This window comes from Notamacropus eugenii, chromosome 5, assembly GCF_028372415.1.
Source record: "Notamacropus eugenii isolate mMacEug1 chromosome 5, mMacEug1.pri_v2, whole genome shotgun sequence".
Taxonomy (NCBI): Eukaryota; Metazoa; Chordata; class Mammalia; order Diprotodontia; family Macropodidae; genus Notamacropus; species Notamacropus eugenii.
The window spans coordinates 201,295,798-201,309,621 of NC_092876.1; the positions used below are offsets into that span (position 1 = coordinate 201,295,798).

Sequence of the window (13,824 nt, forward strand, 5' to 3'; positions counted from 1 at the left end):
TTCCTATGTGTTCATAGGAACAGTGTTCCCTATAGCTCATTGCCTTCCTGTGTCTTGTAGTAAGGTAGAGAGATGTCCATAGTGCTCTGTGTGTGCCATACAAGCTCTCCTCTGACTTTTTTCCTTCAGTCATTAATTAATTTCCCTATCGTCTCTACTTTCTAAGTCTTATAATGTTAGGGATTATTATTACAGAATTTTAAAACAATAAGATTTACATGGTTAATATCACTTATCCTGTTCCTTTATACTGTAACTTTATAATCGTAGCTGCTTACCTACTTCTAATTCAACCTTTTAGCTACAATTCAAGCTTAATAAAACAATAGTTCATAAAACATATTAAAACAAAAGTTTAGAAGGATTTAAGCAAAGTTACAAAATAATTTCTGCTATATGCATCATTAAGCTTTATTTTTCTAGTAAGTAGGAACTTTACCACTATATTTTCTGATGGCAAAAGTTCTAAGCCTATTTCCTGACTCATTCAGTGCTTTTTACAGAAACTTTACCATAAGATTTGGTGGGCTCAGCAGCCCAGAGAGGCTGAGAGAGACCTTAGTGACCTCAATTTGTCACAGCTCATTCTTTTTATCTAGTTAGTTGGGATACAACCAAATGGATCCCATAGCAGTCCAGATCATCATTGATGGCCACTGGGAATGGTTTCTCTGTACATATATATATATACATATATATATATAGTCCCAGTGGTTTCATTGCCTTCAGCCATGAACCTTTTAAATGATCACCAGAGTTCCATGATGATGTCCTTCACCATCTGATAAAGTGGTCAGCTGAGGATAGAAGGCTATGATTTTGTCTTACTTCCACTTTAAAAAACATAAGTAGGATAGATATTAAGTTGTAGGATCAAATTTGCATTGCAAGCTTACAAACCTCTTACAGATGCCCATTTGTAGCCTCCATCTTGAGGAGACGAAGACATTGCTGTGTCTAGATGTGATCACAAGTCTTTTGGTTGGGTTTGAAGCCTCCATAGTTTAAAAGGGGCATGAATTTAAAGCATTACTATCCTTGCATTCCATGCATAAGAGGACTAAAAACTTGCCAACTACTTATGTGGATGAGGAAGAGCAGGTAGAACTCAAAATATTGAATGTGAAAGGTAAAATAGAAGACAGTTTGGAGAAAATTTCAGGAATCAGAATTGTTCCCTTGAAGTTAAATATGAAAGCATGGTTTTTTGTTGTATTGGGTTTTTTTTCCAATTCTTTTCATTCAGAAGGAGTAATATCGGGAGTTTGGTCAGGTCAGCCCATTATAAATGGACAAATGAGTTCTGGAAATATGTGAGATTTTTTTCAGTCATAGTTATATTTGCATTTATTATCCCAAAAGGAATGGGAAGCCACGTTGGGGCAGGGGATAGGCTAGGGGGTGTCATACATTTCCCCCTCATTGCTGGTCTCCCAACTAAAATTTAGATGACAACTTATTGGGGATATTATTAAGAAAGCTTTGCATTAGATGGCCTCTGAGCTCCCTTCCAACTCAGAAATGATTCATTGATCTCTCTGTCTGTCTGTCTGTCTGTCTGTCTCTCTCTCTCTGTGTCTCTCTCTCTCTGTCTCTCTTTCTATCCTCTCTCTCCTCTCCCTTTCCCTATCTTCCTCCTTCCCTCTTCCTCTCCTTCTCTCCGGCTGTCTCTCAGGTTTCCATCTGGAGCAGCACCTCAGTGAAGTTGCATTACAAACAGCCCTGGCCAGCTCTTCTAGGCATTATGCAGGTCGCTCTTTCCAGATCTTCCGGGCCCTAAAGCAACCTTTGTCAGCCCATGCCCTGTCTGACCTCCTCTCCAGACTGGTGGAAGTTATTGGAGAACATGGAGATGAAATTCAGGTATGGAAGCAAAGAGTGGTGAAATCATTTGGTGTGCGGTGTGAAAAAAAAAAACATGAAGCTGGCTTTGGTCTGTCTGCTTTTTTCCGCGCTTAGTCATGCATCCTATCAATAACAATAATGATGGCTGGTTTTTATAGAGTAATTCTAGTTGTGCTGGTTACTTTCAGAGCAGATGATGAACATAACATCTGTTTGTTTGTTTGTTTTTATGTTGGCAGCCAAAATTCATTGCATTCCCATTTGCTTTTGCTACTAACCTAGGATTACCTCAAACAGTGATGTGGGGGGCAAGGAGTTACTTTTTTCCTCCCCTAAAGCCCTATGGTAGTTAAGGTTTGCTTAAGAGAGGGAGGAGGAAGAAGGATAACAAGAGGGGAGGAAGAGGTGCTACTCTACTCCCTGGGAAGCTCTGCCAACGTTATGTTCTCAGTGGCTTTGCCCATGTCGCTATCTCAGTAAATCCCAAAGCACTCAGGAAGTGGGCTGCTCAGCAGCCGCCTCCCTCTAGCCCTTCTTAGTCTGGGGTCCATTCACTTGGCATTTTTTTTTTTTATGTTTTGCTAACTGTATTTCAGCAGAAATGATTTTCTTTATAATCTTCTATATTTTATTTTATGCATTTAAAATCATTTTGAGAAGGGGTCCATAGTCTTCACCAGACTGCCAGAAGGGACCAAGAGAAAAAAAATGGTTAAGAACGTCTGCTGTAGCTTATAACTAGTCCCGTTCCCTGTAACCTGAAGGCAGCATTTCAAATGCAGGAGCCCTCAGGAGTATGACCAAAAGCTGTGGCAGCCAAATTACCTTATTAGAGTCAGGAATAGTGATGACAGTAGCTCACATTTATATAACACTAAGCTATATAACATGTTCTCCCATTGTTACCAAATGGTTGGTCTTGACAAGCCTGTTGTAGATCTGACATCCACCCACCAACTCCCAAAGCTGTTTTCTTTGCCTCAGTGTACTGATTATGTCTCAGGAATCAGAAATTCTTCAAGCTGGAGGACTTCTGAGAGCTCACTGAACATAATACCTACCCAATATCTGAGTTCTCTCTACAGCACCTTCAACAAGTGATAACAAGCTTCTATTTGAACCACTCCAATAACAATCAATTGGTATTTATTAAGCACCTACTGTATACCAAGTCCTGTGCTAAGTACTGATACAAAGAAAGGTAAATGATAATCTTTGCCCTCCAGGAACTTGTAGTCTAACAGGGAACTCACTATCATGCAGTATAGATCAGCTTTAATTTATTAGGAAATTTTATTTTGTATTGGGCTAAATTCTAATTTCTGGTAATTTCTACCCTTTGGTCCTATTTCTGCCCCTTGAAGTTATATAGACTGCATTTTAATTCTTCTTCCATATGACTTTCAGGCAGACATTTTCAGATGGTTATCATGTTCTTATACTCCCCAATGCCGCTTTCTCTAGGCTAAATGTTAGTGAGTGAGATAAACTCTTCTTTCTTATCCCTTTTATAATAATAAACCAATCCAGCAACAGTGTTCTACAGTGAGAGTAATCTAGTGTTATCTGGGCATAAATAGCCCTGAGTAACTTGAAGAGTAGTATGGAAAATGGTATGGTGGAAACACTGATGAACTTGGAGATAGAGGACAACCTGCGTTTCAATACCAGCTCTGCCATTTTGTACGTGTATATCCTTGGAGAAATTCTTTAATCTCTCTGGTCCTCAGTTTCCTTATCTGTAAAATGAAGGACTTGATCTAGATGGCCTCTATGATCCATTTCAGCTCTGGAGTTATCATATATGATTTTATGTAATTTCTCTTTAGGTGTTAAGTCAGTAGTCATAGCATGCAGAAATACATCATAGACTCATAGACTTAAACTTGTAAAGGACATTAGAGGTTTTCGAGTCCATTATTTTATTGATGAGGAAACTGAGACAAACCAGAGAGTAAGTGACTTGCCCAGTGTCACATAGCTAGTGATACTTATGATGGGATTCAAACCCAGGTCTTCCTAACTCCAGGTCCACTGCTTTATCCAAAGATACTTCTTTGGGGTTTTTTTTTTTTTAATTTTTAAAATTTAATTAATTTGTTTTCAGTTTTTAACAATTACTTCCATTAAGTCTTCAATTTTCTCCCCCTCCTTCTACTCTCCTTCACTGAGACAACATGAAATCTCATATGGGTTCTACACATATGTTCTTATTAAACACATTTTCACATTAGTTATGTTGCATAGAAGAATTAAAACGAATGGGAGAAATCATGAGAAAATTCAAACTAAAGCAAAATGTAAAACAAGAGAAAATACTTTGCTTCATTCTGTGTCCTGATTGGATAGTTCTTTCTCTGAATGTGTGGGGTTGTTTTTAAAGAACAGCAAATTCATTTTCATATTGAAATGGTTGATTTCTGTGTTTGGCAGGGTTATGTAATGGAAGCACTCCTTACCTTGGAAGCTACTGTGGATAATTTGTCAGACTGCTTGAAGAACAGTGATCTCTTGACTGTACTATCTCGGTGAGAGACAGGTTTCATGACATTTGGAAATCAAGAATTCTGTAAGCTTTTTTTGAACATTTGAGAAGTGTCTGCTCTGACATAAAATAAGTTCAGGAAACATCTATAAAAACTCATTTGAATCACTAAAAGAAGAAACCAATTTTTTTTAGTCTCATGGCTGATTCTTAGACTTTCTTTTATGCCCTCAGCATGAAGTCAGTGCTCATTCTCATAGCTTTGTACAGATGAGTCAAAAAAGAAGAATTTACAAAAGTTGATGTTTCCAAAAGAGTAGGCATGAGCCCTCCCTTAACATCACCTGAGATGCATTTGACTTAATTGAGAAGTGTGCGATTTTCACAGAAACTCATTGGCATATTCTAATAAATGTATTTATTCCTATCCCTAGCTCATCATCCCCTGATCTAAGCTCAAGCACGAAGCTGACAGCAAACCGAAAGAGCACAGGTCAACTGAATGTGAACCCTGGAGTTGCCAGTGGCAACACAGCCACTGCAGAACGAAGCCGACATCAGAGGAGTTTCTCTGTGCCCAAGAAGTTTGGTGTTGTAGACCGAACTTCAGACCCACCTCGGAGCGCAACTCTAGACCGGATCCAGGCTTGTACCCAACAGGGTCTCTCCTCTAAGACCAGGAGCTCTTCATCTTTGAAAGACAGCCTCACCGACCCCTCCCACATCAACAATCCAACCAACCTATTGGCCACCATTTTCTGGGTCACCGTGGCCTTAATGGAATCTGATTTTGAGTTTGAATATCTAATGGCCTTAAGATTACTCAATAAGTTACTGACTCATTTGCCCCTTGATAAAGCTGAAAACCGAGAGAAACTTGAAAAATTACAGGGCCAACTCAAGTGGGCAGATTTCTCAGGGCTGCAGCAGCTGTTGCTCAAAGGATTCACTTCCCTCACTACCACAGACCTCACCCTGCATCTCTTCAGCTTGCTAACACCAGTGTCACGAGTATCTATGGTCGACTCATCTCAGGCTATTGGTAAATCCCATGAATCTTTCCCTCTTGTGTGTTCTGTTTGCCATTATGCTCAAATTTGTTGTAAACATACAAAAGAATATACATTTTGAGGCTTTTTAAAAACAATTCTGTTCAGTTGCGGGGCAGAAAGAGTGGTCCTGGACCTAATTTCATTGACACTGAAAACTCTCAGGTAAGGAAACTCCTTCTAACAATGCATATCATTTTGGTATATATAGTATATGTCTTTTTCATACTATATATATATATATATTATATAGTCTTTTAACTAATATTCTCTCCCTGCCATGCCTCCTATTGAAAAAAGAAAAAGAAAATCCTTACAACAAATATGTATAGTCAAGAAAAAAACTCTCATTGGCCATGTCCAAAAAATATGTTTCCTTATACACCCCCTAATCTATCACTTCTCTCTCAGGAGGTGAGTAGCATGCTTTGTCATCTGTTTTCTGGAGTCATGGTTGGTCATTGACCTGATCAACATAGTTCTTAAGGCTCTGGAAGTTGTTGGTTTTTATAGTCTTATGTATAATTTTTCAGTATTTTATAGTCTTAGAGCATTGCCTCAGACACTCAAAGCATAAATGACATTTTTTAGGGTCACGTAACCAGTATGTATTAAAAGTGGGTCTTGAACCCAGATTCCCTGACTCTAAGTGGATTCTACTCACCATGCTGCCTCACAAAATGTTCTGTGGTAATGTGGACCTTTATTTTTTCTCTCCCAATTCTCTACAGTTCATTCATTTGATTATTTATATCAGAAAGTATTTCTGTTTCCAAGGCAACAGTGAATATATTCTTCTAAAATTAGATTTATCAAGGGAAAAAAGAAATTAAAAAGTTCGCTACCCTTCTAGACTTGTAGATCATAATTGTTCCTTCTCATTGAGGTTTTGTAGGCTAACCTCCAGACTTTTCATTCTGCTTTGTCTTTGTATTCTGACTGTTCTCCCAGACTGTTGCTGCTTTTCATAAAACCAAATAAACCCCATTTTTTAATGCTCTAAAATATAGCCTAATATTCTTTTTGTTGATAGAAAGCCTGGCATTTTGATGAACAGCCTACATGCCAACTGTTGTTATTTAAAGAGCCTTACAGTAATAATGATTAGGCCCAAACTTAACAAGTCTCTTAATTCTCATGCCAGGTTTTTAAAATAAAACTTTTTTCTCCTTTATGCTGTTTTAAGAGATACTTCAATACATTATTAATATTGTTAATAATTCTGTCAGCCAGGTAGTCAGTAAGAGTCTTTATTTCAGAATTTAAGATCAGTGTTAAACAATGATTTGGTAAAGGTTTTCTCTTGCACTATTGTGATATCAGTCTTTTCCTGGCTTTTGTATTTTGTCTAAAGTTATCTCAAAATAGAGTAAAGCATTTGCTTTACCTCAGGGGGTATACATTCTTTAATATAACTGCCCAGCTTAGTCTGCTAATGAGCAAAAATACACGTTTTTCTTTCCCTTAGATATCTCCATTGTATCCTTTTTTTCCCATTCCAGGATTTCCATTGAATGTCCTTTGTCTCCTGCCTCAGCTGATTCAACATTTTGACAATCCCAATCAATTCTGTAAGGATATAGCAGAGAGGATTGCTCAGGTATGGTGTTATATTATTACCAACATGTAAATCAGTATGGGTTTAGGAATGCAGGCCTTGACAAAATTAGACAAACTCTTAAAGAAATAAAGCTACAAGTAATTTTTTTTAGCCATATACTTCTCTAAGTGGCAAATGATAATCTGATATCTGATAAATTATTTAAATGACCTCTAAATACAGGGAAAATTGTGGAAATATTATAAAACAATTTCCCTTTTAAAAAATCAGTCCTGTATCCTAGAAGTCTGTTTTCTAGATTGCTAGATAATCTTTGAGTTTAAAATTCATTTTCTTTCTTTCTCACTGGGACATTTCATTTTCATTTTTTAGGTTTGCCTGGAAGAAAAGAACCCCAAGCTTTCAAATCTTGCACATGTCATGACTCTTTATAAAACCCACAGCTACACAAGAGACTGTGCAACATGGGTCAATGTCGTATGTCGATACCTTCACGAAGCGTTTGCTGACATTACTCTGAATATGGTGACATATCTGGCAGAGGTGAGGAATAGTAATGAAATCCCAGGAATCGTCTTTTTCTTTCTGATAGATACTGCCTGAAGGTCCTAGAATGGATGATCTCAAGGGAGGTCATGGCAGGAAGAATTCTGCCTCTATGTGTATGGACATTTAAAGAGAATACATCATGCTTTGGTATTTTCAGTCATCCGTACTTCCACTAATTAAGAAAACATATGGCTCATCATGGATGGAGGTAACCTTTGCAGAGTACACATTCCAACAAAACAGGAAAAGCCCTGAGGTGTAAAACTGATGATGGACTGGATTGTGTGTCTGTCTATAGACGATGCACCTACCTAGGGATGGAGATGAGTTGGCCCTGTCAAGGCCACCTCCTCAATTGTAGAGTAACTGCTGCCTGTGTCTTTGGAGGCAGGACCCACACTGAGGAAATAATGGACCTTTTAAAGCTAAAAAGAAAGACAGTTTTGAAATAAACTTTTGTAAAAGCCAGTTGTTTTTGCAAACTGAAATGTTGAGTTGTTGGGTTTTGTTTTTTATCCTCATGCAAGTGTGATTCTGACACACCTCGAGCAAGCAGTTCCTCTGCTCGTCCTGTTGTTACTTAATACTAGGAAGGGGAGCAATGGGGGTGGGGCAATGTAGTACAGTAGAAAGAGCCCTGGATTGAAAGTCGGAGGACCCAAATTCAAATCCCAGTTCTGCCACTTGCTAAGTGGTGTTAGGAAGGTCACTTAACCTTTCAGGGCCCCAGTTTCCTCATCTATAAATTTGGGAGGTTAGATTGTAAAATGGGAGGCAGCTTGGTGGAATACCAAGAGCACTGACTTTGGAGTCAGAAGACCTGGGATTCAGATCCGATGTCTGCTACTACCTGTATGATTTGGGGCAATTCACTTAACTTCCTGGGCCCCAGTATTTTTGTCAAATGATGATATTAGATTAGGTGGCCTCTAAGGTCCCATCCAGACCTAGACTCTCTAATTAGGTAACTTCTTAAAGATCCTTCCACCTCTAAATCTACTCCTTCATAATGCAGAGGTAAATTTTTCTTCCCGTTTCTATACAGTTTAGTTATTTGATCCTGTTAAACACTGTCGTGCTACAGCAGTGTTGACCCATGTTTAGTGTCTTACTCTCTGCCCTGAGGAATTTAATACATAAAGATGTGAAATTTGTTGACATTGTACTTAGGTGATGTCACCTGCTTTTTTCAGAATTTTTCATTTTTACTCTTTTTTTTTATATGTAGGCATAAATCTTCTAATACTACTATGATCTTCCATTTACATAGTCCCTTATACTTTACAAAACAATTTCCTTACATCAACCCAGTGAGGTAGGTTGCATAAGTGTTAGCCCCATTTTTTAGTTGAGGAAAATGAGTTTTCATGAAAGGTACATCTGAGGATACCAGTGGATCACATGCTCTTTGCTGGCTCTAACTTCCTGTCTTGTGTCACCAGTGGTAACTTATGGACATTCATTTCTAAACTTCATTTTTGCATTTATATTTATTAGTTCAGCAAGCACCTATTAGGTGTCAATTATATACAAGGCACTGTGCTAGGTTCTGGGGATATGAAAACAATGATAAAACAGCCCTTGTCCTCAAGAAACTTAGATTCCATAGGGAGGAAATAACATGGCTAAAAGGATTTAAACTAAAATGTTGACAGTACTTGACCCAGGTCACATCCCAAGAAGTTCTGGAGCCATATCTTTAAACTCCAAATCTAGTGTGTGTTAGTTATCCTGTGTTTTTTCAGAGGATTCATTATGAGGCCCTTTTCAGAAGATACTCTGATTTCTAAATAACCCATCCCATTATGTTTAGTTGCTTCTCTTCCTTGAAGAGGATAGACTGGTCAAGGACTAAATTGAGCTTCTGAAATGTTTTAAAAGGTTAAAAGCTTCTAATCCAAATGAACTCATTTGTTTTAGGCTTGATAGTATCAACATTTCTAGGCAATTTGGGGCTTTGATTTAGAGCAAAGATACACGTGGCACTCACTTCTGAAAGTTTGTTGACCCATGTTTTAGAACATGACAACTGGACTGGGGAAAAGTAGACTTATAGGAACAAGGCTGACGAAGCTATGTGAGTAGGGTGGTTTTACCAAATGAAATTTAGCTCCTTGGAGACAGAATCTTTTGTATTCCCATTTAGCCTTGTATTTTCAGGTCTAGAAAAGTGCCTTAAACATATCAGGTACCTAGTAAATGCTTGAGATTCAGTTAAATTAAATTAAACTGAATTGAATTCTAGAGAGATAGATGGATCACTCTGCTTTACATTGTCCATCCCCTACAGGGTAGTACATTGATCATAAAGAAAGTTTTTTAAAAATAAAGTTACTTAAATACTAGTATTACAGAATCATAGAAAAGAGCCCAGAGGCCACCTAGATTAACCCATATCTGACCAAGAATCCCTTTTACCACACATCCTATAGGTGGTCATCCAGATTTTACTTGAAGACCCCTCTGTGAGGGATAACCCATTAATTCCCATGGTAGCTCAATTAACTTATATTCCTATGAGAATATGATACTCAAATGAAGGGTTTTTCCATTAAAAAAACGAACTTACTCCCTTTGTACTTCTTGCTTCACAGCTCCTAGAAAAGGGTCTTCCAAGTATGCAACAATCCCTCCTACAGATGATCTACAGTCTGCTCAGTTACATGGACCTCTCAGGTGTTCCTGTAAAGCAATTTAACATGGAAGTGTTGAAGACTATTGAAAAATACGTGCAGGTAAAATGTTTTTTTAGCTTCTTTTACAAGAGAGTATGAAACCAGGCCCTCTCTTTAGGAATTATTATAAGTCTTTCCTGTTGTTTCACATATTCTGCGGGGTAACATTAAAGCTGTTCTTTATTTGACATGTAATTACTTTGAAAGTTTGCATGGGAACTGGGATCTCTTATCCAATAATACTAATAATTTATTATTATAATATATATATCATATTATTACAGACATTTATGTAGCACTTACTATCTGCTAGGTACTTTACAATCATCATCTCATTTGATCTTCACAACAACTCTGGTAGGTAGGTACATTATTGTCCCCATTTTACAGGTGAGGAAACCAAGGCAGATAGTGATTTGCCCAAGGTTACACTGACCTCAGTGTCAGAGGTCAGATCTGAACCCAGGTCTTCCTCACTCCAGCCCCAGTACACTATTCCCTGCACTACGTAGCTGCCCATAAATCTGTGGAGATCTAGTCACAGCTATACGGTGACAAGGTTCCCAGAGGAAATTCTGGGTGGGGTAAAACAAGCCAAAGAAATAGGATTGAATGGGTAGGAAGAGGCTCTCTAAATTGAACCCAGTCTATTGAAACCCAGAGAATTGTGATTCCAAGGCATGGGTTTCACTGAAATAGACTTTTTATACTGTTTAAATGTCATAATTTGTGTAACCATTACCTAATTAGTAGAAATGTTGTTTCTTATTCTTTGCCACTACAAAAAGTACTATAAGTATTTTGGTGTTTATAGGGCCTGTTTTTCTGTCTTTGACATCCATGGAGTATATGCTCGTTCTTACAGGTTAAGTGATGTGCCCAGCATCATATAGGTTTTCGGTGTTAGGGGCAGAATTTGAACTGGGTTCTCTTTCTCCAGAGTTAATGTTCTTTCTTCTGTACCTTCAATTATAAAGTCTTATGAACTAATGAACTTATAAACTAATAACTCTGTCTTATATAGAAGGATCAACTATCTAGTATTGTTATTTAAGAAATTGTATTGTGAGTGGGGGTGGGGGAGCAGAAGAAGGAAATTCTAATACTCTCTTTTCTCTCCCCATGATTTTTACCCTAGAGTGTTCACTGGAGAGAAGCTTTGAATATCCTGAAATTGGTTGTTTCTCGATCTGCCAGCCTAGTCCTGCCTTCATACCAGCACAATGATCTTTCCAAAATAGAAATTCATCGAGTATGGAATAATGCTTCCAAGGAATTACCAGGAAAAACTCTGGATTTTCACTTTGATATATCAGAGGTATGCACCCTAATGCGTTTATTATTTCTGTAATTTCCTACATAGATTTATAATACAAAGAGTGAAAATTAGTTGCCTGAGAGAAAAAATAGCTACATAAGGAAAAAGGATAGAAAACAGGGGAAAATCACCAAATAAAAACATTCCTTTTAAGAAATTTTGAATATAATATTCAGAAACCAAATTCAGATTTGGAATTTTCTTAGAAATAAATTGGAGCATTGACTAACAATACCTAAGTTTTAAAAAGAAACTAGTTTCTAAGTCTAAACATTATTTTTCATATTTTATTCATTAGGGAACCTGATTCAAATAAATTTTTAACAAACATGATGATACAGAGAAGTGTAAACCAAGAAATTTCTCCTAATCTCTTTGACAGTTATGCAATTCTGTAATATCAGCCATCTCAAACTAGGGGATAATTGTCATATGCAGAAATATTATTAAAGGCTCTTACAACTGATTTCTATTTGTCAGTATTTATTCTCCTTTAAGCTATGGTGAATATGTTGAATCGTCTAGCATTTTAGAAGACTTTCAGCTGCATCCTTCAGAAAAACATAAATATATCAATGATTAATTAAACTAAAAATTAATAAATCTAATTAGATTCCTTTGAGTTTAAAGGCATTCTTAACTAGGGGTCTCCAGTTATTTCATAACCTGGGCTTTCTGACATAACCTATTAATTCCCAAGGTAGCCCAATTCACTTATATTCCTATGAGAATATGATACTCAAATGAAGAGTTTTTCCATTAAAAAAATTATTTCAGTATTTTGAAGATATATTTGCCTGCCACTAAGTATAAATGTTATTTGTATATTTCATGACAGTTAAAAATATTAATCAGTCATTTAGGGGCAGCTATTCTGACATTCAAGAGAGGCAACATGGCCTAACAGATTGAATGCTTGTCATAGAACTTTTCACTGTTCCAAAGGTCATGTTGCGCAAGGCATAAAACATGAAAGAATGGGCCTAAAGAATATTTCTTAAAAATATATACTTCAGGAAGAAAAGAGCCAAATTATAATGTTGAGCTTCTTCAGGTCTAATTTTTAGATCCAAGCCCAACCTCTCTTAAGGTTCTACTCAGATGTCTTGCTGTGTTATAGAAGTTACCCTGTATTCTCAAAGGTGATATCAGCCAAACCCTAAGCTCTGATCATCTGTACCAAAATGGGAAGATTTTTTTGTACAGGTCCATGACATATACTGTATATATTTTATCCTAGGAAAAAATCTAGTTAAATATGAAAATGTTGATCATCAGAATGTCAGCTCTCCAGAGGATGACTTTCTTTTGGGGGGTTGGAGGGTACTGATGAAAACCAATTAAGAGGGGTGGCCATGTGTCATTGAAATGAAGGGAGTTCCCACATTAGTGATCAGAGTATTTAAAAAGCTATTCTTAGGGACCTTGGGCAGAGTTATTGAGTAGTTTTATAGGTAGGATGGTAAATACCATAATTTTATTCCTTCAACTCTCCAAGGAAACAGAGGGATTCATTTCTTACATGTGCTTTCTCTTAAGACTCCAATCATTGGGAGGCGTTATGATGAGTTACAGAGTTCTTCTGGTCGAGATGGGAAACCTAGGGCCATGGCAGTCACTCGAAGTACTTCTTCCACTTCATCAGGCTCCAACTCCAATGTCCTTGTTCCTGTGAGCTGGAAAAGGCCTCAGTATTCTCAGGTAGCCCTTGCACACCTATTTGGGAGGGAACCTCTGGAGAACCCCTGAGCCGGAGTCCCAGATGGGAAGCTGGCTGAATCATTGTAGCACCATCCTATCCCCAAAGATGTCAGTATATCAGTCCCAAACTCATGCCATTGAACATCCAAGAGAGGAGTGGGGCTTAATCGAAATTCACTCCTTATAATCAAGACCATGCTTATTAAGTGTAGAGGTAGTAGAGATAGATTCCTGGCTCTGAAATAAGAACTAGAGATAAAGTGTAGCCATTTCTTGGGAAGGAACATGTCAGAGTGTAAAGAGTTCTGGAGTCAGAGGACCTGGGTTTAAATCCCTCCTCAGATGCTTACTATCCGTGTAACCCCGAGTAATCTCCTGACCTCCCTGGGCCCAGTTTCCTCATATGTAAAATGAGGTGATTGTCCTTGATGGCTTCTGAGGGCCCACATAACTCTAAATATAAGTCTGTTATGGTCTAAGTTTAGAAAACTTCAGCATCCTTACATTCTCACACTTGGTTTACTTATCCAGTCATCACTATCCTAGAGCTTAAAGACTACATGTTAGGAGGAAATCCTAAGTAGAGCTGTGGTGCTAGGAAAGTGGGGCGTGATACTCTTAATCCTGGTGACCTGTCCTCA

At 37.7% G+C, this 13,824-nt stretch overlaps 1 protein-coding gene across 9 annotated transcripts in view; it reads left to right on the forward strand.

Annotated features, from left to right (window-relative positions):
• The window catches only part of FRY (FRY microtubule binding protein), a 566,260-nt gene that overhangs the window by 500,825 nt on the left and 51,611 nt on the right, over positions 1-13,824 (forward strand). For all 9 annotated transcript variants that reach the window (XM_072611868.1, XM_072611863.1, XM_072611870.1 and 6 more), the window contains 8 exons: positions 1,676-1,863; positions 4,279-4,373; positions 4,765-5,372; positions 6,882-6,979; positions 7,313-7,483; positions 10,084-10,224; positions 11,303-11,482; positions 13,022-13,183. In XM_072611868.1, coding sequence (XP_072467969.1) covers positions 1,676-1,863; positions 4,279-4,373; positions 4,765-5,372; positions 6,882-6,979; positions 7,313-7,483; positions 10,084-10,224; positions 11,303-11,482; positions 13,022-13,183 — 1,643 coding nt within the window. The remainder of the gene's footprint in view (positions 1-1,675; positions 1,864-4,278; positions 4,374-4,764; positions 5,373-6,881; positions 6,980-7,312; positions 7,484-10,083; positions 10,225-11,302; positions 11,483-13,021; positions 13,184-13,824) is intronic.